This window comes from Salmo salar, chromosome 09 (assembly GCF_965601325.2).
Source record: "Salmo salar chromosome 09, fSalSal1, whole genome shotgun sequence".
In the NCBI taxonomy this organism is placed as follows: domain Eukaryota; kingdom Metazoa; phylum Chordata; class Actinopteri; order Salmoniformes; family Salmonidae; genus Salmo; species Salmo salar.
Window position 1 is genome coordinate 21671114 of NC_138299.1, and position 27011 is coordinate 21698124.

The 27011-nt window shown below is 43.1% G+C and overlaps 2 protein-coding genes across 3 annotated transcripts in view; one reads left to right on the top strand and one right to left on the bottom strand.

Moving 5' to 3' along the window:
- Window positions 1-9867, top strand: part of LOC106611071 (regulator of G-protein signaling 6-like) — a 54589-nt gene extending 44722 nt beyond the window's left edge. Inside the window, exons 8-17 of the mRNA XM_014210932.3 lie at window positions 275-351; window positions 2806-2887; window positions 3221-3295; window positions 3433-3537; window positions 3868-4040; window positions 5185-5310; window positions 5569-5755; window positions 6414-6506; window positions 7046-7105; window positions 7361-9867. Coding sequence (XP_014066407.1) covers window positions 275-351; window positions 2806-2887; window positions 3221-3295; window positions 3433-3537; window positions 3868-4040; window positions 5185-5310; window positions 5569-5755; window positions 6414-6506; window positions 7046-7105; window positions 7361-7411 — 1029 coding nt within the window. The 3' untranslated portion in view covers window positions 7412-9867. The remainder of the gene's footprint in view (window positions 1-274; window positions 352-2805; window positions 2888-3220; window positions 3296-3432; window positions 3538-3867; window positions 4041-5184; window positions 5311-5568; window positions 5756-6413; window positions 6507-7045; window positions 7106-7360) is intronic.
- LOC100195570 (D4, zinc and double PHD fingers, family 3) overlaps window positions 9178-27011 on the bottom strand; it is a 48980-nt gene continuing 31146 nt past the window's right edge. The window contains exons 5-10 of one of the 2 annotated variants that reach the window (XM_014210588.3): window positions 15692-15787; window positions 14709-14772; window positions 13290-13415; window positions 12751-12879; window positions 11893-12652; window positions 9178-11701 (exon numbers count right to left, since the gene is read on the bottom strand). In XM_014210588.3, coding sequence (XP_014066063.1) covers window positions 12489-12652; window positions 12751-12879; window positions 13290-13415; window positions 14709-14772; window positions 15692-15787 — 579 coding nt within the window. In that variant the 3' untranslated portion in view covers window positions 9178-11701; window positions 11893-12488. 2 annotated transcript variants of the gene reach the window in all.

Sequence of the window (27011 nt, forward strand, 5' to 3'; positions counted from 1 at the left end):
GTTTGGTGGTCGGGTCAGAGTGTTGTTTTCCCCACATTAAAAAAAATAGGTCATTTCAGTGAATATGTGTAGGTACGACAGATTTTTGCTCATCTGCCGAGCAGATGCCATTATTACGTGCAAATTACAACAGCCGTGATATTACTTGCTGATTAAGCTGAGATGGCTAGCTTTATGCAGTAAGAGAGTTATGCATTATAGCAATGTAATTACCCAAGAACCTTCACTGGTTTACTCTCACCCCTCATGTCTCTATGATTGGGGGGTCTTACAGGAGAACCTGGCTCGACTGCAGAGGGCCTTCGCCAGGAAGTGGGAGTTCATCTTCATGCAAGCTGAGGCGCAGGTCAAGTGAGTGGACAGTAACTAGGCAAAAGAACATACACAATGTATTGTGGTTTTAATAAGTTGTCTATTGTGCCATATGTCAGTGTACTCCCTATGTCTCATTCACTGATGCAGATGACTATAGAGAGTCAGATGCATACCCCAAGGTTACTTTCTAGGTGACCTTTTAATCTTTGTCTTTTATCAATGTTCCTTCTATTACGCCTCCATCTGCTGGTTGACATTTGTAAACACAGCGCAGATCAGATACAGTCTATTCAACACGATATCAGGAAATTAAAAAAATTCATGATGAACCTTTCAAATGATTATAGTCTGAGCACTAAGTATTTACTGTTGTTAGGTAGAGATAAGAGATTATACATTAAGCTCTGCTAAATTCAGAGAGAAATAGGCCACCAAGCACTTATCAGAAAATGTCAGTTATGTAAGAGTTGTACCCTACCAGCGGCCATACCACAGATTGCTTGACGAAGCAACGAGACAGGTTGTGACCTACAGTGAGGGAAAAAAGTATTTGATCCCCTGCTGATTTTGTACGTTTGCCCACTGACAAAGAAATTATCAGTCTATAATTTTAATGGTAGGTTTATTTGAACAGTGAGAGACAGAATAACAACAAAAAAATCAAAAAGAAGGCATGTCAAAAATGTTATAAATTGATTTGCATTTTAATGAGGGAAATAAGTATTTGACCCCTCTGCAAAACATGACTTAGTACTTGGTGGCAAAACCCTTGTTGGCAATCACAGAGGTCAGATGTTTCTTGTAGTTGGCCACCAGGTTTGCACACATCTCAGGAGGGATTTTGTCCCACTCCTCTTTGCAGGTCTTCTCCAAGTCATTAAGGTTTCGAGGCTGACGTTTGGCAACTGGAACCTTCAGATCCCTCCACAGATTTTCTATGGGATTAATGTCTTTAGACTGGCTAGGCCACTCCAGGACCTTAATGTGCTTCTTCTTGAGCCACTCCTTTGTTGCCTTGGCCATGTGTTTTGGGTCATTGTCATGCTGGAATACCCATCCACGACCCATTTTCAATGCCCTGGCTGAGGGAAGGAATTTCTCACCCAAGATTTGACGGTACATGGCCCGTCCATCGTCCCTTTGATGCGGTGAAGTTGTCCTGTCCCCTTAGCAGAAAAACACCCCCAAAGCATAATGTTTCCACCTCCATGTTTGACGGTGGGGATGGTGTTCTTGGGGTCATAGGCAGCATTCCTCCTCCTCCAAATACGGCGAGTTGAGTTGATGCCAAAGAGCTCCATTTTGGTCTCATCTGACCACAACACTTTCACCCAGTTGTCCTCTGAATCATTCAGATGTTCATTGGCAAACTTCAGACGGGCATGTATATGTGCTTTCTTGAGCAGGGTGACCTTGCGGGCGCTGCAGGATTTCAGTCCTTCACGGCGTAGTGTGTTACCAATTGTTTTCTTGGTGACTATGGTCCCAGCTGCCTTGAGATCATTGACAAGATCCTCCTGTGTAGTTCTGGGCTGATTTCTCACCGTTCTCATGATCATTGCAACTCCACGAGGTGAGATCTTGCATGGAGTCCCAGGCCGAGGGAGATAGACAGTTCTTTTGTGTTTCTTCCATTTGTGAATAATCGCACCAACTGTTGTCTCCTTCTCACTAAGCTGCTTGGCGATGGTCTTGTAGCCCATTCCAGCCTGGTGTAGGTCTACAATCTTGTCCCTGACATCCTTGGAGAGCTCTTTGGTCTTGGCCATGGGGGAGAGTTTGGAATCTGATTGATTGATTGCTTCTGTGGACAGGTGTCTTTTATACAGGTAACGAGCTGAGATTAGGAGCACTCCCTTTAAGAGTGTGCTCCTAATCTCAGCTCGTTACCTGTATAAAAGACACCTGGGAGCCAGAAATCTTCCTGATTGAGAGGGGGTCAAATACTTATTTCCCTCATTAAAATGCAAATCAATTTATAACATTTTTGACATGCGTTTTTCTGGAGTTTTTGTTGTTATTCTGTCTCTCACTGTTCAAATAAACCTACCATTAAAATTATAGACCGATCATTTCTTTGTCAGTGGGCAAACATACAAAATCAGCAGGGGATAAAATACTTTTTTCCCTCACTGTACACTTCGAGCTTTAACCCTCCTCGGGTCTCTAAATAAGAGTGACACGTTTATCTGTGTACTCAGTATCAACCTGGCTCTGTCCTCTGTCCCCTACCCTCAGTATTTACCTGTCTCTGTCCTCTGTCGTCTACCCTCAGTATTTACCTGTCTCTGTCCTCTGTCGTCTACCCTCAGTATCAACCTGGCTCTGTCCTCTGTCCCCCACCCTCAGTATTTACCTGTCTCTGTCGTCTACCCTCAGTATTTACCTGTCTCTGTCCTCTGTCGTCTACCCTCAGTATCAACCTGGCTCTGTCCTCTGTCCCCCACCCTCAGTATTTACCTGTCTCTGTCCTCTGTCGTCTACCCTCAGGATCGACAGGAAGAAGGACAAGGTTGAGAGGAAGATTTTGGACAGCCAAGAGAGGGCATTCTGGGACGTCCATCGCCCTGTGGTGAGCTGAGGGCTGAGGGGAGTTGGTGGTGAGCTGAGAGGAGGTAGTGGTTCTGGGGTCTGAGGGAGGGCTGGAGAGAGGATGTGATGAGAGGACAGGGAGTGTTACAGTGAAAGTCCCATAGGGCTCTACTGTTAGAACAATAAAGGGTTCTATCAGTCTAGTTGTGTAGTGTGGCCTGGGTTAGCCTGAATTAGACAGGATCCCAGTGGGGTTCTGTATTATCCAACTCCTCTGTGGTTGTAATGTTGAATGAAGTCTAGCCTCCAGGCTAGGGCAGGATACTGCCTGGTGACCCACTATAATCTGACCTAGAAACTAACTCTCTTACAGCCAGGCTGTGTAAATACCACAGAGATGGACATTCGCAAGTGCCGGAGAGAGAAGAATCCACAGAGGGTGAAAAAGGTAAGAAATAAGGCTTTTAGTTGTGAGTGGTCTTTCTGTTTGTGTATGTATGTATATGTTCTGTGCGGCGCGTGCCTGTGTTGAGGGTGAGCGTATAAGCAATAACAGACATGTATATCCATTCTGTCCCTGTCCAGTCGGTGTATGGGGTAACAGACGACACCCAGACTCAGAGTCCAGTCCACCAGTCCCTCCCGTCCCAGCCGGCCAGGAAGCTCACCAGAGAGGACGTGCAGAAGGAGGTAACACACTGTGATGCTCCTGACAGGTCATTACTAACACCGCCATTATCCATTATCCATTGTCTGTCTGTCTGTCTGTCTGTCTGTCTGTCTGTCTGTCTGTCTGTCTGTCTGTCTGTCTGTCTGTCTGTCTGTCTGTCTGTCTGTCTGTCTGTCTGTCTGTCTGTCTGTCTGTCTGTCTGTCTGTCTGTCTGTCTGTCTGTCTGTCTGTCTGTCTGTCTGTCTGTCTGTCTGTCTGTCTGTCTCTCATTCATCAATCATAACTCCAGCTCACTTCTGAGTAATGCCCTACTATCTTATTCTGCCATCATTAATTATTTTCTCCCTCAGATTTCCTTCTTGAACATCCAGCTGGACAGACACTGTATGAAAATGTCCAAAGTAGCAGACAGCCTCATGGGCTACACGGAACAGTTCATGGTCTACGATCCTTTGGTGTCAACCATTGAACCGTCCAACCCCTGGATCAGCGATGACATGACCTTCTGGGACCTGGAGGCTAGGTGGGTTCATTGGGGAGGCAGCGTGAGGCCATAGACACCATGGACACCATGCACAGACATCACTAATCAACACAATCAGTCTTCAAATGACTGGTGGGGTCAGGCAGAGGGTTAGTGCTGTCAGGTGCTGGCTGAAATGTCATGATAGCCCAATGGCTAGCTCCTCCTTCCTTCCCTATGCAATCAACATTTTAAACAGCATCCACAACCACAATGTAATGCACACTACCGGTCAAAAGTTTTAGAACACCTGCTCATTCAAGGGTTTTTCTTTATTTTTACTATTTTCTACATGGTAGAATAATAGTGAAGACATCAAAACTATGAAAGAACACATATGGAATCATCTAGTAACCAAAAAAGTGTTAAACAAATCTAAATATATTTTAGATTTGAGATTCTTCAAATAGCCACACTTTGCCTTGATGGCAGCTTTGCACACACTTGGCATTCTCTCAACCAGTTTCATGAGGTAGTCACATGGAATGCATTTCAATTAACAGGTGTGCCTTCTTAAAAGTTAATTTGTGGGTACAGAAGGTAGCCCTATATTATTATGGCAAGAACAGCTCAAATAAGCAAAGAGAAATGACAGTCCATCATTAGTTTACGACATGGTCAGTCAATATGGAACATTTCAAGAACTTTTGAAGTTTCTTCAATTGCATTCGCAAAAACCATCAAGTGCTATGATGAAACTATGATGAAAACTGCAGCCCAAATAATTGCTTCACAGAGTTCAAGTAACAGACACATCTCAACATCAACTGTTCAGAGGAGACTGTGTAAATCAGGCCTTCATGGTCAAATTACTGCAAAGAAACCACTACTAAAGGACACCAATAAGAAGAAGAGACTTGTTTGGGCCAAGAAACACAAGCAATGGACATTAGACCGGTGGAAATGTGTCCTTTGGTCTGGAGTCCAAATTGGACACATGTAGAAAATAGTAAAAATAAAGAAAAACCCTTGAATGAGTAGGTGTTCTAAAACTTTTGACCGGTAGTGTATGTATTGTGGGAAGATCATGTACAGTTAACCACGGTAGTGTATGTTTTGTGAGAAGATCATGTACAGTTAACCAGGTCTGTTTTAAGTCTGAAAGGCATCATGGTTGTCTCTCTCCGTTCTTCCCTGTGAGCAGCCGGGACCCCAGCCAGCACCGTGTGAAGAAGTGGGGCTTCTCTCTGGAGGAGGCCCTAAAGGACCCAGCAGGGCAGGAAGCGTTCCTCAAGTTTCTGGAGTCGGAGTTCAGCTCAGAGAACCTCCGGTGAGAGATAGAGCCTTACAGGGACAGCTCACAGTGATAAACAGTCACTATCCTCTTTCATTCTACTGTTTCACATCCATTTCAATTCCCCAGGCCATTAGATAGAGAGACTTTTGAGTGGCGGTAATGAGATTAAGGGAATGACAGCACTGAATGTCCACAGGGGGGAGCGCTCCTCTCCTGGCAGATAATAATGGGAAGTGAATGCTGCAGACACTGATCTCTATTGGCTGTGCCCTCCCTGTGCCCCTTGGCTAGGTTCTGGTTGGCAGTGCAGGACCTGAAGCGGAGGCCCCTGGAGAACGTGGCAGCCAGGGCCCAGGAGATCTGGCAGGAGTTCCTGGCAGAGGGAGCGCCCAGCTCCATCAACTTGGACTCCCACAGCTATGAGCGCACCAGCCATAACCTCAAAGACCCTGGACGATACAGCTATGAAGACGCACAGGTATGTATCACAACCTCCCCTATGCACATAAACGCATATGCACACACAGTCAATACTGCTGCTACTACTGCACATACAGTAAACCCCCTGCACACTGGTGGCTGAGAGGGGTGTGATAGATGGAGTGCGAAGGAAGTGAGTGAACAGCGGTGAAGAATCTGTGGTTTCCAGGGCCCACCCTTAGCGTAGTTGCAAACAACCAAATGCATTCAGTTTTCAGGGATACAGTTCATTCATCCTAGCTTCCTTTTCCTCTGAAAAACGGATGTGGAAACTCTGCTCAGTTGTCTTTTTAGGCCTGCTATGTTAGGTTAGCCAGGGCCTAATGGGCCGAGTAATGCCTATGAATAGCCCATGCATTCATCCTAGATTCCTTAGGTTCAAACTGTATTAGCTTGGTTTGAGGGCGACTGCCTGATGGTGCATTAGCGTGGATGGCTCTGTGTTCACTCAGCCCTGTCTCGGGAGACTCCTCCCTCCCACCCTTCGTTCCTCTCTCCCTCCCTCCCTTAGTCCCTCCATGTTAGCACGCATGGTTAACATTCAGCTCCCCCGTGCCTTCTTACATAATCTCAACTCTCCCTGTCTCTCTTTCTCTCTCTCTCTCTCACCCCCCCCCCATGACCATCATCATCACCACCTCTTCCCTCTTCTCCAGGAGCACATCTTCAAGTTGATGAAAAGTGACAGCTATGCACGCTTCCTGAGATCTAACATCTATCAGGACCTCCTGCTAGCCAGAAAGAAGCTGGTGAGCCCTACTATAACTAACCCGAATCAGTCACACCCTTTACTAAATATGTTTGAAAGCACTCCATCCTTTTTTTGGAAGAGGATACATTTATAATAAATTCTACACTTTCTACAGATACTATATCTCCATTTACATCTAAACTGAGACATTAGCTTACCTTTGCTTGATTATTTTTGTCACTTATTATATTCTTTGACTCCTTCAGATTTATACATACAATCACGGCTCTCTAAAACAGAAAATAAAGCAAGTGCTGTTATACTGTGTACTAGGATGATCAGCACCACAGCAGATCAAAGCATCATCTTCTCTTGGTGAGCAGCTGCAGTGCATCCCTGTGTTATCTAGTCCCCTGAAAAGGCACTCCCCCCTGCTGGCCTGGTCCCTAGCTTCTCTACCACAGCCACTGCTTCTGGCTTCATGGACTAAAATGTGTTTTGCCTTGAAACGCTTCTAACCTTCCCTCATCTCCTCCCCTCCCTGTGTCTCTCACCGTTTTTCACCCCCGCCCAACCTCCACACCACCCTGCCTGTAGTCACAGACAGAGAGTGAGCAGGGCCGCCGTACCTCCCTGGAGAAGTTCACCCGCAGTGTGGTAAGTTACCAGGAACTAGGGCTGTAACACAGGCACGCGACCCAACGAAGACCTTTTTCAAGGTCAAAATGATTGTGAACGCTAGTAGTACAGAGGTCTTTTACTTGCGTTTCTTTAAAAATTCTGAAAAGGACAGGTAAGTGCTCAACATGTTGGCAGGGATAGCTAGTCTAAGTACTTTCTTGGCACAGCAATGTACACAGACTGAATGATTTTTCAGAAACCCAGCCAGTAAAGTTTGTTTCCATCTTCCAGGGCAAGTCTTTGACGGGCAAGCGGCTGACAGGGCTGATGCAGTCATCCTGACACTGCCTGGGCAGGAGGGGCATAGAGAGACACCCCTGGAGGGGTCATGACCATGTGGGTAGAGGGGCGTGCTGGGGCGGGAGGCTCTGTTCTGAAGGGTTACAGACAATACCATGCAGAACTGGGGTTAGGAACACTCACAGAACCACAGAGGAATGGATCATGCCAGCCAGGGCGGGCCTTGACCCACTCACTACATGGCATGCATACAGTACAAGCACACACAGACACACACGGTTACAGTAGGGCTACATACAAGATCAAAGAGTCATAGTGGGGTATATACATATATAAATAGATAGTTCCACCTGCCCTCACTAGGCAGTCAGCAATAAAGACAGCAGGATAACAAATCTCTTTTTTATATCTTTATCTAAATCTATATCATATTTTTTCTTATACAGTACACCGCATAATCCTGTTTACTGATGGAAACTTAAAACCTATTATTTTTGCAGTGATTGGGAATATATTTTTGTTGGCCCATAAATCTAAGGTATTATAATTGTTATTATAGAAGACCGGTTAAGTAACTTTGAGGGAAATTCTCCATGCTTCATTACATTCCAAGAGTAGGTTTAAGGCCTTGATAGAGAATCTACAATGAATCATTGCATGTTTCATCAAAACATTTTGTTTGTTTGTTTAGAATTCATGCTGTGGTTGGATTTTTATTGATTGAAATCATGAAGTCCAATTGAGGTCAAAGGCTTATTTTTCAAAGGAGACCTGGACAAGAAAGCTCTAGTATTTTACATAGACAATCATACACTCTAGAACACCTACCATTTGATTCAATCAATATAGATAGCTATAATGTTTCAAAACCCTATCCCTTATGGAAAATGTCAATAATGTCGATGAGTTTATAAATTTGTGATTTCAGCCTTATTTAGTCTTTTATACGGCCTCATGGGGTTTACATATTATTCTGGACCTATTCAAGCAGATACATGCCAAATAAGTGCCACATCTGATCAGTCACAGAGATACTTAAGTGACATTCACATGCCTTACAGGCCCCTAATGAAAATAGCCCTGCATCACTACCATCTAATGGAGAGTAAACACCATGCACAACCTCTGTGGAACATGATGGCCTGCCCTAACAGGTGTGGCAGGAATATTTATTTCATGTCAAATTATTTATTTATTAACCTTTTTTAACCAGGGGAACCCATTGAGACCAGGGTCTCATTTCCAATGAATCATAATTTTACCCCGCAATCAGATGGATCCTACAGTATGACATTTAACAGCCCAAGAAATGCAGCTTTATTTAGTACTAGCCTTTCTGTTGCATGAGTGTCAATGTAAACCATTACCTACATGCTCAGTCATTTATCCATAGTCCAGGCTTTGGGTCAGAGAGATGTGTACGTGCTCATCATATGTTGCAAGCCATTGTTATATTTGCCAAACAGTGTGCATGCTTGTTATGGAAAATGCTCTGGCGAGTTTAGGGAGTCTGAGCTGGGGAGTAAAAGTCACGTGAACAGAGACCCAGCAGGCTGCTTGGTTCTTCTTCTTCTATCTTCAAACACAAACAAAAGGTTAATGCCCTCGATCCCCACCACTGAACAGAACAGGAGCATCGCAGCTGAAAGGACAAACTCCTGAGATACACTGCTTCCACATCCACCCCTGGAACTGGAACATACAGGACATAATACCTCTTCTACCCTCCCAAAGTCCTGAGCTAGAAGAGGGTATCATTCACAGCACAACAACAACTCCCTCGTGTGGTGAGGGGGAGGGACACACGATCAACTCAGATCAAAGTTTATTGGTTGCGTACACAGTTATGCCAGAGACAACTGCCAGAGACAATATTATGAAAGACAAATCGAGAGCTTGGTACTATAATGTTCGATCTGCATTGTTGTCAAAATTCAGTTATTGACATAGAGAACATTGAACAGAACTATCTATATAGTGATCTAAATACCACAATTCATGTGAAGTTAAAAGTACAAAATAAAAAATTGCTGAGACCAAAGGGTTCGGAACTTTAAAGCCAATTATATCAGAATAATCTTTTTGCAGATAGAACGTTATAGTCCCAAGTTCTTGAAATACTGAGATAATTATTTCAATAATTGTTTCAATTAGAGTTGCTGCAATGCACTGTACTGGTTAATATTTATGATTATCATAAACTGATAACCTCTTGACTGTAAGGTAGAGATGCTTAATTTATTGAGTCAGTGTTTAAAAATATTGTCGGCACAAACACAATAGTGTATGTACAGAGTGCATTGTACATAAATTGACTCTATAGATTTCCATTATCTAAAAGCACATTTTATGGTATGGGCACATTACTATGCATGTAACATATCCAGGGCATTTGTGCTTCTAGTTTCTCAAACAGCAAGATGACTATTATCAATGTAAAATACCCATGCACCTGATATCTTGTGGGCACCAAATAATAAAACCTTTGGACCTGTCTACATGGTGACCTCTCATTTACAGTATGTGGTAACTGGGTAGTAACATTGTAATTACTACAATAGTGTTACATAGGACCACAGAAAAACATCCGCAAATATCCAGAGAGGACAGTGTCTCATTCTTTATTTTCTTTCAATACAATAAAAATAGTTTAACAAAGACTTAATTCTCTCCATGAGTTATTTACAGTTGAAGATAAAATGACTGGTCAAGTCCATTTCATCTCTTGGCTCCATTCCGACCCCTGTGCTTCCCTCTAACTCAGGAAGGCTTGCTAAGAGCTCTGGGGTTATTGCTGTGTATTTGACTCTTTGATGAGGTATACAAGCTATGCACTATTACATGATTGGTGGTGATGACACTTGTTTCTATACAGACAGACATCGCTGACTTCCATGAAGTGTTGTTTGGAAGTATACTGTACCGTGCTGTTTGTTCGAGGACGTCACCAGTGAGAGAAAACAATGACCATAATAGCAACCAGGTTGTCATTTAATATGACTAACTTAAGACCTTTGAGGTTACCATGGAAACTCAGTAATTGATGGGGAGGTTGTTGTTGATTACCAAAATAATTCTCCATAGAAGTCCTAGAAACTGTGGATGAAAGGGTCCCTGAGGGAATTCAGTGTTAAGAATGTTTATGTGAGTGAGTGTCTAGAGTCAACATTTAAGACACAAAAGATCTGATGGGAAATGATCTGATGTGATTGGTCAAAAGACCAATTAGTAGAAAAAAGATCTGAACTGGGCTGCCTGTGTAAACGCAGCTATATAGCACTTAAAAGCAAATGTCAAAAATAACATTGTTTTACAGCTTAAAGACTTCTTCTGCAATTGTAAGCAACTATCCTTGCATTATGCACACATGCCATGTAAGTGATTCTGGACAGAAGCGTTTGACAAGTGAGTCAGAGGAAGGAGAAAATATGGAGTAATGTGCCCATGAACTTGGTTGGGCTGAGTTCAGAACACTGATTTGTTAAAGCTGGGATCACTAAACGTGTTATTGTGATGACTAAACCATAGGGATACAATCACATGAGGCAGGCAGGGGACAGTGGCTGACAATGAACGCATTGTGATGCAGAGAGAAGAACAATCAACAGCAGTACAAATCATACGCCTGAGTAGAAGTAGGTATTGTAGAAAGACAGAGGTATAAACAAAGCCAGAACAAACAGAATAATAAAATATCCACCTCTCACCAAAATGACACTAACAACCCAATCTGTCAATATCGTGTTCAAAACAAAGGAACATAGCACGATTCTAACTTCAGGATGAAAGGGATTCAAGAAAGCTCTTGATTTGTTTGGCCCGTTCAAGTGACATTAAAAAGAGTAAGTAGTCCAGAGGTTTTGTTGTATAAGTGACAGCACCGCCGCTATGACAGGGGCAGAGGTTAAAGTTCAGGGTGGTTCCAGTGAGGTCACTGGGTCATCATGGCTGTCAGAGCTGGTTTCTTGCCTGGGTCGCAGGCTGGCACAGTGATGAAGTTAATGACGTCTCAGTGTCACATTGGATCCCGCCGGCTGGGCATGGTGGCCACAGCCGTAGAGGACAAAAACACAGAATAAAAACTATACATATTCTCAGGGGGGAAATTGCTTCAAAAAGAGAAAATATCTGAGTTAGGGAGGATTAGGTTATGTGGTCGCTGGCAGGCTGGCATTATAGCTGTTGGATGGATGGATGGCTGTTTGGTGGCTGACTGTCAGACGGATAGGGTCTTTGGGCCCAGTGAAGGGGTGTGTGGAGGTCCAGTTGAGGGTCCTGAACCTCACCCCTCACTGGCTGCAAAGCCCCCTGGGTCCTCATGCCATGGTACTCCTACAACAGAGACAAATGGGTCAGATTGTGGAGTCACACACACACACTCCAAGATAGCTGGCATAAAAACCAACAGTTGTTTTTATCTTTGTTGATGGCAAATGCAAGGCATGAACTGATGGAATAAGAATATACCTTGTATTTAAATGAGAAAGTACTGTACTATGTTTGAATAGGACCTAGGTGCTTACCTTTCAGCTAGCCATGCCCTGCTTCTGGTATAAGCCTGTTTAATTCACACATCAATCCTTTGCTTCAAGCCACTCCATTTTCACATTATTATAATCCAGAGGATGAAGCAGTGGAAGTCTTTCCAAACTGCATGGTGATTCTAGTGACATCAACAAGCCGAGGGAAGGGTTTGTTTTGACATTCATTCTTCATCCAGACATTGTCATTTAACTAAATTTCAGATAAATTATTGGATTTTATTTTTCTCTGGCAAATCATCCCAAAAAGAGCATAATTATATCCACATGTCCCAGTGTTTTTTCATAACATATTTGCCTTTTCTGCTCCAGTGGAAAAATAATCCAAGAAATTCTTCTTTCCATTTCACATAGGGAGCAAGTCATTTGTCTAGAGATACCTTCAGTTGCTTTCAAAGTTCATGTAAAAAAACACATTCATAAATTATTAAACAAGATTCAGTAGATAACAAAATAACACTTCTTGCATTTCTCTCCTGAAATAATCACTTTAAATAAAAACATTTAAAAAGAAGCAGCAGACTTTTGCCAGAGGTTATCCATATTAAAAATAGTCTTTAAACCTAGAAAGTTCTTCTCTATCTGTATCGGTTGGGCGTCCCCTTGCCGTTTGACGAGGGCTCTTCAAGCTCATCGTCCTCAAAGCCGTGAAACGTGGACGTGTCACTCTCCGAGGTGGTGCCAAACAGTTCCTCTGCCCCGGCAAACGGCCTGCTGTCCTCCTTCTCTTCTGGGCGGCCAGCTGGCAACAACAAGATGACAGGATGATGGTAGCACATAACAGCTACAGTACAGCTTAGTCATAGTCATGGATGCTGTGTAGCAGAGCAGGGTACTCACTGGAGCGCCGGCAGACTGAGCAGGGACCCCTCTCCCCAGATTTACCCCTCTGCTTGTTGGAGCCTGGGGTGCACCGGCACGAGTCACAGTAGTTATTGGTAATGGCAGTACTACCTGGACCCTTCTGACCTGCAGAGGATGAACAGAAGGCTGGATCAACTAGATATGAACAAAATTCATGAAAAAAATTATGTTTTCAAAGTCCTCAGACAGGGCTGACCTAAACATTATTTGTGTACATTGTTGGTTAAAATGGGGCTAGTGAACTTGCACTGAAGACAGAAATCACATGTTGACAGCCCAGGGGAGGTGGTTAGCCATGAGGCGCAGGTAAACCTGATGCACTGTTACACCTACAGCTATCCCTACTTTAGCTAATTGACTGCAACAAAGGTCACATGAATATTCAAACCGCATACTAGGAATAGCCATGATGTTTAAAAACACACATTGGCTCTCTGTATATTTCTATTTCTGTGGATGGTGAAACCAGAAGAGAGACATTTTAGAGGCCTTGAATATCAGTTTGTGTGCCTTACGTTTGTGTCGGTCAGAGCGCTGTGCGGAGGGTGATCGGTAGGACTCGGACCCCGTCTCCTCCGCCAGGTGGGAATGGGTGTAGTGGTAACTCAGCCCTGTACGGTGCATGTAACGCTTCCCGCAGACTGAGAGAGCACAAAACACAGACAAAAAACCACTCAGTTCTTCCCTTCTCAGAACATGTCTATCAACACAGAGAAATTACGAATAGAATTTAGGTGCCACTTTCAGAGCTAGACACATGGATTTGGTAAAAATTCAAAAAGACCTTTACATCACAATGTTCCCGTCACCGCACTGAAAACATTAGGATCCATTTCAACGTTAGGTACACTGGTAGTGTCAGGTAGTATGTTTTCCACATTTGAGCATTCATGTCATTTTTGTTGCACAATGGCTTTATCGCATCTTCAATTATGCTCAGTAAGGTTGCCAAATAAGGTCATATCTGTAGACTAACAAAACATGCCTTGAGAATTTCAACAAGTTGAGTTCTGTAAATAGACTGATAGGATCCAAATGGTGGAGCTTAGCTTATCTGTTGGAGAAAGTTATGAAAATACAGGGAACTGGTTCACACCTTAGTAATACGGAACACAATCAGGAGAAACATAAACTTGATGTGGGAACATAAGTGTTTCAAGAGTCACACAACATGGACTCATTGTTTAGAGAATGGATATAGAGTACACCAATAAGATCACTGAGAATACTAATCAACTACAAACATATCCAAATGTCCTAAGATACCAGTAAAAGGCAACAAGTCCAGATACCAGAGGCCACTGTTTTTGACTTATGCTTTTGTTTGTATCTGTCTGAAATAGAGAAAACACAAAGCAAAAAATAAATAAAAAATGTTAAAATGGAAAGAACAAAAAAAATGGCATGATTATGTCCCCCTCAGAAAGTCTACCACAACAACAGAAAATCCATAACTCCTGCCTAGCTTTTCCACATGCAAATGCCATGCCTACCGGACTACTTGAGACAGTGACAACATCTCTGGTAAGAAGCAAGTGGAAACACACATGGCTCTGATAAATGTGAGAGTTCTCCAAGGGGGATTTGAATGACTTATCTACATAGTGATGAAATGTTAGGGTTTCATTTAGTTTTAGTTAAGCCCTGATTGCTAGATCATTGAAATGCTGTCCTGAGGGCACCACAGCACCTAATCCCTTTGGAGAAAGACATCCAGAACAGAGAAATCAATATCCATTTTTTATGATTAAAATATGCTGTTTAACTAGCTTACAGAGATATGGTAGTACCATCAGCTCTCTTCAGGAGAATGTCTTTAACAAAACCAACCAGTTGAAATGGAGATCAAATGTCTCATGACTGGATGATATCATAATGCACCTTTTGATACGATATGTGAGGGAGGTTGATCATTACTTGACTTATTTACTTACTGTCACAGCTATATGGCTTGTCCTGGTCATCCATGTCTGTCCTCCTGCGGCCTGAAATCCGACCCTGTGGGGACAAAACCACCATCACCATGGTGACCACAGCGCTAAGCCAGCAGAAGCCATAGAGACTCAGTGATTCAAGGGAAGTGGCAAGCAGAAGTACATGACAACAAAGTGTCATGCAGATGAAACCTACAGGAAACCTACTAAACTAAAATGTCCAACCGACAAGTTACCACCTCATAAAGGCAGACCCAGCACAATCAAGAGAGTGTATCAACAGGAAAACACTAATACCTGTGAGATCAAACTAACATCTTTCCTGCCAGCCAACAACTGTATATGGTAGGATATATTTCTACCCCATTAAGTTGAAACTATGATTTGTTCAAAAGGTTTTTTTGTGGAAAGATACACATGACAGAGAATAGAAATGGGTAAGGTGATTTGTATAAGAATTTACATTTTTGTAAAAAAAAAAAAAATATACAAGTGGAATTTCACTTGCAAAGAAAGCAGCCAACAGATAAGCAAATTTCTACAGGTGCATTCAACTGGCTGGCAGGATAATAGGTGAGATAGTAGTTCATAGCTACAGGTCGTCTGTTTCCATTGTCATCAATGTCATAGTAACAGTCTGTATGAAGGAAATGTTTCTCAGGACAGGTATTTTTTAAAGCTTATGACGGGATTGTGTTGGAAACAAATACTAATCTATAATGTAATTCTGTCAGTATAAATACAATAGCACTTAGCCATGGTACCAAGATGATTTGATGCATTATAATGAATTGATTCAGATCATTCTCTAGCACTGAGTGGTATTCAGAGTACAGGAAGTCCTCACAGCACAGATGCCCGGATAATGAATGCAAATATAGTACCAGTGAGGGACTGAATCCATGAATGAATTATTAACTAGGGCAGTCATGTGCATTAGCAGTAGTTCACGACAGTACAGTATGTCTCTGCGGATCACCTACCCTGCTTTTTCCTCTGTGTCTTTTTTTGGGGGTGTCCACGTCATAGTCCTCATCGTCATGGTAAGCATCTTCAGCTGCGTCAGCCTCCAAGACCCTCTGTGGAGAAAAAGGAATAGAGAGATCTCCCTGTTGTCTAGAGGTCATAGACACTGCCTGACTGAGGAAGTATAAAATGTGTCCAGGATAGATGGCTGTAATAAAATATGATAAGGCTATAAACATATGATACTTGCTATTTGCATATTTGAGCACGTTGTGACAGTGTGCCCTTATAAGGGCTGACCCCATTTAGCCGACTGGTCGATTGTTTGGTTGATAGGCTGTTGGTCGACCGAGATTTCTTTAGTGGAGCAGTCACAATTATTTTTTTGGGGGGGGGGTTTTCATGGTGCACCAGACACCTGTCTGATTTGCGGTGTCATTTTCATTTTAGTCATTTAGCAGACGCTCTTATCCAGAGCGACTTACAGTAGTGAATGCATACATTTCATACATTCTTTTTTTTTTTTTATGTGCTGGCCCCCCGTGGGAATCGAACCCACAACCCTGGCGTTGCAAACACCATGCGTTGCAAACACCATGCTCTACCAACTGAGCTACAGGGAAGGCGCAAATTGTATATGGTTATATTACTGTGCTTTCGGAAAGTATTCAGACCCCTTGACTTTTCCACATTTTGTTACATTAAAGCCTTATTCTAAATGTATTGGTTTTCCTCACCTACATACACAATACTCCATAATGACAAAGCTAAATCTTCTTTTAAGAAATGTTGGTAAATGTATAAAAAAAAAAAACGGAAATATCACATTTTATAAGTATTCAGACCCTTTACTCAGTACTTTGTTGAAGCACCTTTGGCAGCGATTAAAGCCTAGATCGGGGGGGGGCAAAGTATTTATGTTTCGCGGGCACTTGAATCCGGCCCGCGAAACATAAATAAATGTCAAATTATTATTTATCTTTTTAAATCTCCAACTTCGTGGTATCGAATTGGTAGTTAAAGTCTTGTCCCATCACTTCAACTCTTGTACGGACTCAGGAGAGGCAAAGGTCGAAACACAACCCAACCAAGCCGCACTGCTTCTTGACACAATGTCCGCTTAACCCAGAAGCCAGCCACACCAATGTGTCGGAGGAAATGCTGTACATCTGGCGACCGTGTCAGCGTGCATGCATCCGACCCGCTACAGGAGTCGCTAGAGCGAGATGGGACAAGGAAATCTTGGCCTGCCAAACCCTCTCCTAACCCAGACAACGCCTCATGGGTCTCCCAGTCACGGCCAGCTGTGACACAGCCTGGGATCGAACCCGGGTCTGTAGTGACGTCTCAAGCACTGCGATGCAGTGTCTTAAACCGCTGTGCCACTCAGGAGGCCCCCTCAAATTTATTTTAAACAATTGTCCCCCAAAAAATTTGAATTTCACTGAATTTCAAAATCACGATGTGGCCCTCGAGCCAAAAAGTTTGCCCAACCCTGGCCTAGAGTCTTCTTGGGTATGATGCTACAAGCTTGGCACACAAGTAGGTAAACCACCACTTCCCTTCGCATTACTGGCCAACGTGCAATCCTTGGAAAACAAACGGGATGATCTACGATTAAGACTATCCTACCAACGGGACATTAACCTGTTAGGGCTAGGGGGCAGTATTTACACGGCCGGATAAAAAACGTACCCGATTTAATCTGGTTATTACTACTGCCCAGAAACTAGAATATGCATATAATTATTGGCTTTGGATAGAAAACATCCTAAAGTTTCTAAAACTGTTTGAATGGTGTCTGTGAGTATAACAGAACTCATATGGCAGGCAAAAACCTGAGAAGATTCCAAACAGGAAGTGCCCTCTCTGACCATTCCTTGGGCTTCTTGGCTCTGTTTATTGAAAACTTAGGATCTTTGCTGTAACGTGACACTTCCTACGGCTCCCATAGGCTCTCAGAACCCGGGAAAAAGCTGAATGATGTAATTCCAGCCCCTGGCTGAAAAATATTAGCGCCTTTGGTAAGTGGTCTATCAGAGGACCATCAGATTGAGGCGCGTGCACGGGGCGACCTCATGTTTTTATTTTATCTCTCTTTGAGCTAAAACACAGATTCCCGGTCGGAATATTAGCGCTTTTTTACGAGAAAAATGGCATAAAAATTGATTTTAAACAGCGGTTGACATGCTTCGAAGTACGGTAATGGAATATTTAGAATTTTTTGGTCACGAAACGCGTCGGGCGCGTCACCCTTCTTTACCATTTCGGATAGTGTCTTGAACGCACGAACAAAACGCCGCTATTTGGATATAACTATGGATTATTTTGAACCAAACCAACATTTGTTATTGAAGTAGAAGTCCTGGGAGTGCATTCTGACGAAGAACAGCAAAGGTAATAACATTTTTCTTATAGTAAATCTGACTTTGGTGAGGGCTAAACTTGGTGGGTGTCTAAATAGCTAGCCCTGTGATGCCGGGCTATCTACTTAGAATATTGCAAAATGTGCTTTCACCGAAAAGCTATTTTAAAATCGGACATAGCGAGTGCATAGAGGAGTTCTGTATCTATAATTCTTAAAATAATTGTTATGTTTTTTGTGAACGTTTATCGTGAGTAATTTAGTAAATTCACCGGAAGTTTGCGGGGGGTATGCTAGTTCTGAACGTCACATGCTAATGTAAAAAGCTGTTTTTTGATATAAATATGAACTTGATTGAACAAAACATGCATGTATTGTATAACATAATGTCCTAAGATTGTCATCTGATGAAGATCAAAGGTTAGTGCTGCATTTAGCTGTGGTTTGGGTTTATGTGACATTATATGCTAGCTTGAAAAATGGGTGTCTGATTATTTCTGGCTGGGTATTCTGCTGACATAATCTAATGTTTTGCTTTCGTTGTAAAGCCTTTTTGAAATCGGACAGTGTGGTTAGATTAACGAGAGTCTTGTCTTTAAAATGGTGTAAAATAGTCATATGTTTGAGAAATTGAAGTAATAGCATTTCTAAGGTATTTGAATAACGCGCCACGGGATTCCACTGGATGTTACGTAGGTGGGACGAAATTGTCCCACTGGCCCTAGAGAAGTTAAATACTGTAATATCTTATGTTTCACCGAGACTTGGGGTATTGCTCGACAAAGGTAGAATACCTCATGATAAGCTGTAGACCAAACTATCTACCAAGAGACTTCTCATCTATATTATTCATAGCTGTCTATTTACCACCACAAAAAGATGCTGGCACTAAGACCACACTCAACGAGCTGTATAAGGCCATAAGCAAACAAGAAAATGCTAATCCAGAGGCGGCGCTGCTAGTGGCCGGGGACTTTAATGCAGGGAAACGTAAATCTGTTTTACCTCATTTCTACCAGCATGTCACGTGCAACCAGAGGGAAGAAAAATAATAAATATATATATATTTTGCCAAATACTGGGTGAGAGAGAGCTTTGTATGCATCTGTGTGTGGAGTAAAGGTGGTCTAGAGTTTTTTTATATAAATATATAAATATATAAATATAAAAAAACTCTAGACCACCTTTACTCCACACACAGATGCATACAAAGCTCTCTCTCACCCAGTATTTGGCAAATCTGACCATAATTCTATCCTCCCGGTTGCTGCTTACAAGGAAAAACTAAAGCAGCAAGTACCAGTGACTCGCTCAATATGGAAGTGGTCAGATGACGCGCATGCTACCGGACAGTTCTGCTAGCACAGACTGGAATATGTTCCGGGATTCATCCAATGGCATTGAGGAGTATACCACCTCATACACCGGCTTCATCAATAAGTGCATTGATGACGTCGTCCCCACAGTGATCGTACGTACATACCCCAACCAGACGCCATGGATTACAAGGCAACATCCGCACCGAGCTAAAGGCTAGAGCTGCCGCTTTCAAGGAGCGGGACACTAATCCAGGCCCTTATAAGAAATCCCGCTATTCCCTCAGAAGAACCATCAGACAGGCAAAGCATTAAAACAGGACTGAATCCTACGACACCGGCTCTGAAGCTCGACGGATGTGGCAAGGCTTAAAAACTACTACAGACAGGCAAAGCGTCAAAACAGGACTGAATCCTACCACACCGGCTCTGATGCTCGTCAGATGTGGCAGGGCTTAAAAACGACTACAGACTACAAAAGGGAAACCCAGCCGCGAGCTGCCCAGTGATGCGAGCCTACAAGATGAGCTAAAGGCCTTTTATGTTCGCTTTGAGGCAAGCAACACTGAAGCATGCATAAGAGCACCAGCTGTTCCGGACGACTGTGTGATCACGCTCTCCGTAGCTGATATGAGCAAGACCTTTAACCTCTTACATCTAGATGTTCCACTAGCGGAACACCGCTCCAATATCCAATGATAGGGCGTGGCGCGAAATACAAACTCCTCGAAAATCCGAAAACTTCAATTTTTCAAACATATGACTATTTTACACCATTTTAAAGACAAGACTCTCCTTTATCTAACCACACTGTCCGATTTCAAAAAGGCTTTACAGCGAAAGCAAAACATTAGATTATGTCAGGAGAGTACCCAGCCAGAAATAATCAGACACCCATTTTTCAAGCTAGCATATGTCACAAAAACCAAAACCACAGCTAAATGCAGCACTAACCTTTGATGATCTTCATCAGATGACACTCCTAGGACATTATGTTATACAATACATGCATGTTTTGTTCAATCAAGTTCATATTTATATCAAAAACCAGCTTTTACATTAGCATGTCACGTTCAGAACTAGCATACCCACCGAACACTTCCGGTGAATTTACTAAATTACTCACGATAAACGTTCACAGAATACATAATTATTTTAAGAATTATAGATACAGAACTCCTTTATGCAATCGCGGTGTCCGATTTTAAAATAGCTTTTCGGTGAAAGCACATTTTGCAATATTCTGAGTAGATAGCCCGGCCATCACAGGCTAGCTATTTTGACACCCACCAAGTTTGGTACTCACCAAACTCAGATTTGCTATAAGAAAAATGGGATTACCATTGCTGTTCTTCGTCAGAATGCACTCCCAGGACTTCTACTTCAACAACAAATGTTGTTTGGTTCCAAATAATCCATAGTTATATCCAAATAGCGGCGTTTTGTTCGTGCGTTCAAGACACTATCCGAAGGGTAATGAAGGGTGACGCGCCAGCGCATATCGTGACAAAAAAATTCAAAATATTCCATTACCGTATTTCGAAGCATGTCAAACGCTGTTTAAAATCAATTTTTATGCGATTTTTCTCGTAAAATAGCGATAATATTCTGACCGGGAGACGTCGTTTTCGTTCAAAGACTGAAAATGTAAAATGGACTCTTCACGTGCGTCTCATTGTTCTCAGATCGACCACTATCCAAATGCGCGACTGTTTTTCAGCCAGGGACTGCAGAGTCATCATTCAACGTTCTGGCGCCTTCTGAGAGCCTTAGAAAGTGTCACGTTACAGCAGAGATCCTCTGTTTTCAATAAAGAGGCTAAAGAAGGCCAAGGAATGGTCAGAGAGGGCACTTCCTGTTTGGAATCTTCTCAGGTTTTGGCCTGCCATATGAGTTCTGTTATACTCACAGACACCATTCAAACAGTTTTAGAAACTTTTGGTTGTTCTCTATCCAAATCAAACAATTATATGCATATTCTAGTTTCTGGGCCGGAGTAATAAACAGATTAAATCGGGTACGTTTTTTATCCGGCCGTGAAAATACTGCCCCCTATCCATAACAGGTTAAACAGGTCAACATTCACAAAGCCGTGGGGCCAGATGGATTACCAGGACGTGTACTCAAAGCATGCGCGGACCAACTGGCAAGTGTCTTCATTGACATTTTCAACCTCTCCCTGACCGTGTCTGTAATAACTACATGTTTCAAACAGTCCACCATAGTCCCTGTACCCAAGAAATCAAAGGTAACCTGAGCTCACGTCGGCAGCCATGAAGTGCTTTGAAAGGCTGGTCATGGCTCACATCAACACCATCATGCCAGAAACCCTAGACCCACTCCAATTTGCATACCACCCCAACATATCCACAGATGACGCAATCGCAATCCACACTGCCCTTTCCTACCTGGACAAAAGGAACATCTACTTGACTAAAGCCCAGTGCTCAACACCATAGTGCCCACAAAGCTCATCGCTAAGCTAAGGACCCTGGGCCTAAACCCCTCCCTCTGCAACTGAATCCTGGACTTCCTAACGGGCCGCCCCCAGGTGGTAAGGATAGGCAACACGTCTGCCACGCTGATCCTCAGTGGGGCCCATCAGGGGTGTGTGCTTAGTCCCGTCCTCTACTCCCTGTTCACTCATGACTGCGTGGCCAAGCACAACAGTGGTAGGCCTGATCACCGACAACGATGAGACAGCTTATAGGGAGGTCAGAGACCTGGCAGTGTGGTGCCAGGACAACCATCTCTCTCAATGTGAGCAAGACAAAAGGAGCTGATTGTGGACTATAGGAAAAGGAGGGCCGAACAAGCCCCTATTAACATCGACGGGACTGAAGTGGAGCGGGTCGAGAGTTTCAAGTTCCTTTGTGTCCACATCACCAACAAACTATCATGGTCCAAATACACCAAGACAGTCGTGAAAAGGGCACGAGAACACCTTTTCCCCCTCAGAATACTGAAAAGACTTGGCATGGGTCCCCAGATTCTCAAAAAGTTATACAGCTGCACCAGAGAGCATCCTGATCAGTTGCATCACTGCCTGTATGGCAGCTGCTCGGCATCTGACCATAATGCGCTACAAAGGGTAATGCGTACAGCCCAGTACATCACTGGGGCCAAGCTTCCTGACATCCAGCACCTATATACTAGGTAGTGTCAGAGGAAGGCCCAAAAAAGTATCAGACGCCAGTCACCCAAGTCATAGACTGTTCTCTCTGCTACCACACGGCAAGCGGTACTGGAGCGCCAAGTCTAGGACCGAAAGGCTCTTTTAACAGCTTCTACCCCAAAGCACAAGACTGCTGAACAACTAATCAAATGGCCACCCAGACTATCTACATTGACACACACCCCCCCATCCCTTTGTTTTTACACTGCTGCTACTCGCTGTTTATTATCTATGCATAGTCACTTTACAAATTACCTCAACTATCCTGTACCCCCGCATATTGACTTGGTACTGTCACCCCCTGTATATACACTCATTATGGTTATGTAAATGTATTTTTAATTGAGTTTATTTAGTAAATATTCTAATCAACTCTACTTCTTGAATTACCTTGTTGGTTAAGGGCTTGTAAGTAAGCATTTCCCGGTAAGGAAATTGTATTCGGCGCCTGTGACAAATAACATTTGATTTGTATTTGGAGAGTTGATACCATTCTTCTCTGCAGATCCTCTCAAGCTCTATCAGGTTGGATGGGGAGCATCGCTGCACAGTATTTTCAGAGATGTTTGACCTGGTTCAAGTCCGGGCTCTGGCTGGGCCACCATGCTTCACTGTAGGGATGGTGCCAGGTTTCCTCCAGACGTAGTGCTTGGCCTTCAGGCAAAAGAGTTCAATATCGGTATCATCAGACCAGAGAATCTTGTTTCTCATGGTCAGAGTCCTTTAGGTGCCTTTTGGCAAACTCATTATAGGGTCTTAATTTTTTTAAATCAATTTTAGAATAAGGCTGTAACATAAAATGTGGAAAAAGGGAAGGGGTCTGAATACTTTCCGAAGGCACTGCATGTAAATATAATGGTGCAACACTAATAAATGTAATAGTACTTTAACATGCGCTTTCTACCTGGTTGGTTATGTCAGCGTGCCATAGAATTGGCATCTTTCCCTATGTTGCTATGTGCATATTAGCAAAATGAACCAGCATTTTTGGATTGAGAACAATGCCTTAAACCCTATTCGGACTAGATTAGTTTTACTGGGGATGGTCGGGTAATGTAATTATTAGGGATGCACGATATAAAAACTTCGGTGAGCATATCGGAATCGGATGATATTTGCTAAAAATGACATCGGCCCGATGTCTAGTTTAACGCCGATGTGCAAAACCGATGTCAAAGCTGATGTGCCTACCTATATAACGCAGGTATATGACGTAATGATGCCACAAAAAAATTGAGAGCGACACAGAACTAAAGCAGAAAAATACTAATTGCACACTTCCAACCATTAAAAACAAGTTCAAGTCAAGCAGTCATTTGAAAGAGTAAGAACATTTCAGCGAGACAACTCAAAGGCGAAATCCATTAAGACCAAGATAATGGAATTCATTGCCCTTGACAATCAACCGTTCTTTGTCGTGGATGATGTTGGCTTTCGCCGACTGGTCGAGCACCGGTACACACTACTATGTAGGCTCTATTTTTTCAGATGTTGCCCTAGCGGAGTTACACGGTATTGTTGAAACTCACATCCATGAGCTACTTGCTATGGCCGTCACTGCTATTAGCTTCATGACTGAGATTTGGAACAGCGATGTCAGCCCCATGAGCATGCTTAGTCTGACAGCACAGTGGATCGACGAGGATTTCGTACTGAGGAAAGCCGTATTGCATGGTCAAGAATGTGCTGGTTCTCATACCGCTGCTGCCATTTCAATGGTATTTGAGAACATGTTTGAAACATGAACACTCCTAGCGCCATTCAAACAACTGACTGGAGGAACAAGCTAATCAACTGTCTGCAGCAGACGTGACACCCTCTGTCATGGCATTGAAACGCCTGCTCAACAACACTGCCGACAGATCGTGGGGTTAAAACTTACAAAAGTACTCGAGGCTGTGAACAAGCGATTCGGTGGCATTCTCTCTGAGCCGCTTTACTGTGTCGCCACCACGCTCGATGCTAGGTACAAGGACCGCTACTTCGATGCAGACAAGAAACAGGGTTTACGTGAAATGTTAAAGACACAGCTGGACAAGATGGAAACGGACACAGTGACAGTGCGCACGAGGAAGAGAGGCCACGGACAGACAGAGCTGAAACTTCACTGCTTGACATGTATGATGAAATCCTGGTTGAGAATGAAACGACTGAACAAATGAACAACAGCACAGCAAGTAAGTGAAATAAATAGGTTTTGATTATGTTTTACTGGTAATGGGGACACACGTAAATGCCAACAAAATAACTTTTTGGTCAGTGTGGTGTGGTGTGTAACCTTTAACTAGGCAAGTCAGAGCAAATTCTTATTGACAATGACGGCCTACCCCGGGCCAAACCCGGACGATGCTGGGCCAATTTTGCGCCGCCCTATGGAACTCCCAATCACGGCCGGATGTGATACAGCCTGGATCCGAACCAGGGACTGTAGTGACATCTAAAGCACTGAGATGCAGTGCCTTAGACCGCTGCGTCCATGTGTGTGTTAACTATTTAACTGTACTAGAATGCTTAAAAGGCAGCTAAAATTTCAGATATCAGTATTGGCCCAAAATGTCATTTTGGTGCATCCCTAGTAATTATGTGCACAAGCACAAAACACCACATCTGTCATTTTTGTCCGTCAGAATCTGCCATGTCAGTAATTTGTACATGACTGGAGAGTAACAATTCCAGCCAGAATAACCTGCTGTTTTTTGGGCAAATTCCTCTGGTAATACTAGTTCCGTGCGAATCGAGATTCATTTTAAATTGTATGTCGAGAGAAATGTATTTAGAGAGAAATGTCTGAGTTTGACAGGTGTTGCTCACATTTTGAGCAAGAAAACAATAACCGATTCGATAAATTTAACTAAGCGCTGCGCATAGCCTATATTTGAAGGGTCAACTTTCACAGTGAATGCTTTTGTTAATCTGTTTTGTGCATGATTTGAATATTGCCAAATGCATTAGTAAAAAATACTGTGCCTATTTAATGTAACGCTTGCTGTTAATAGATTGAAAAGCAGCATACAACTGACAAATGTTTGGAAACATCTGGACTTGATGAAATATCTTCACGCCTAGAAAAAAAAAACATCCAGGCTTCCGTCATAACTGTCAATTTATTGGAAAAAATAAAAAAGAATTACACAAGTATTTGCTTGTTGTAATTTGAAGCTACCCTGTAAAAATATATTCTTGTTCCACTTGGTCGTCTTCTGAGTGCATTCCACAAAGCTGTTTATCATGTCCGCCTTATCCACTGCCCCCATTTTGAGGTTATAGTCAAGCACGCAGTCAGGTTTGATTTCTCTCTCCCCCCTCAGGTGGTCCTCCCTTCCCTGTGGCCGACATGGTTGCTGTATGGACAGTGGAGAGGACATTGATGTCTCGTTTGTCATGCAACTTTACTGCCAGTGGTTGACATTTATTTTTTTGTATAACAGGTAACTTAGGATGGCAGTAGCATTGTTGATGAAATGCAGTCATCGCAGCAGAACTAGGAAGTGGTCTTGGGAAAAGACGGTGGCAAAGAAGGGAGTTGCAAACATAGGATCTGTGCTCCAGTATTCTCTTAGGGAGTTCTTCTTTACTATCCCCATGAGGACTGTCACCAGGAAGGTATACATTTCACACTCCTGGCTCTCTCTTCTCCAGTAGCTCTAAGGCATAGCGATTGGTCTCTACTATGTCTCCCACCAGCTCCTCTGTCAGAAACAACTTGAAGCACTCTGCCTCAGATGGAAATGGTAAGGGGCTTTGCACTCCAGACTGGGACCCAAAGCAAACAGCAGGGCCAGGAGGGGTGAAATGGCTGTCAGCCTTCCATCTACCACAGAACTCCTGTACTTCATCCGCTGTCGGTCTGCCTCCATCACCACCAGCATCTTCAAAGGGAACTGGGACTTTGTCAGTGGACAAGGGGTCCTCAGATCCAGGGTTCTCAATGGCTGGGGGGCAGCTCCTCACTGTCAGAATCTGATTCCTGTCTTTCAAACTCAGACTCATTGTCAGAATTTTTAAAAATATCCAGAATTTCCTTTATATCCAGTCTCCTTTTTGAAAGACATTGCTAATGCTACAGCTTAGCTCACTAGCTACATACATAAACAACAACACTGAATGGCTCAGAGGGGGAGTGAGAGGTTATGTGATTGACTGCCGGCACGCGCCATTTGTATCAATAAATCACTATCATAAAATGTTTTGTGTGGTAATTGATATATTTACTGTTTTATTCACATGTTTTCAAGTAACGGTGGTAAATCATGCATTCCGATTCTTGCAAAGATTGTAATGGTTGTACTGATTATGATGAGCTAAGCTAATTCCAGCTATGTGTGTGGAGCCATGTTTGTTGACATACAATGCATTCTGGGTTTCACGTAATCGTCTGTCTGACCAAAGATGCTATAACAAAATGAGGTGAGCAAGGGTTCACTCCTTTTTTGAGAACTTCAGGAAGTGAATGGTGGGATGTGAACGATGGTAGACGACAC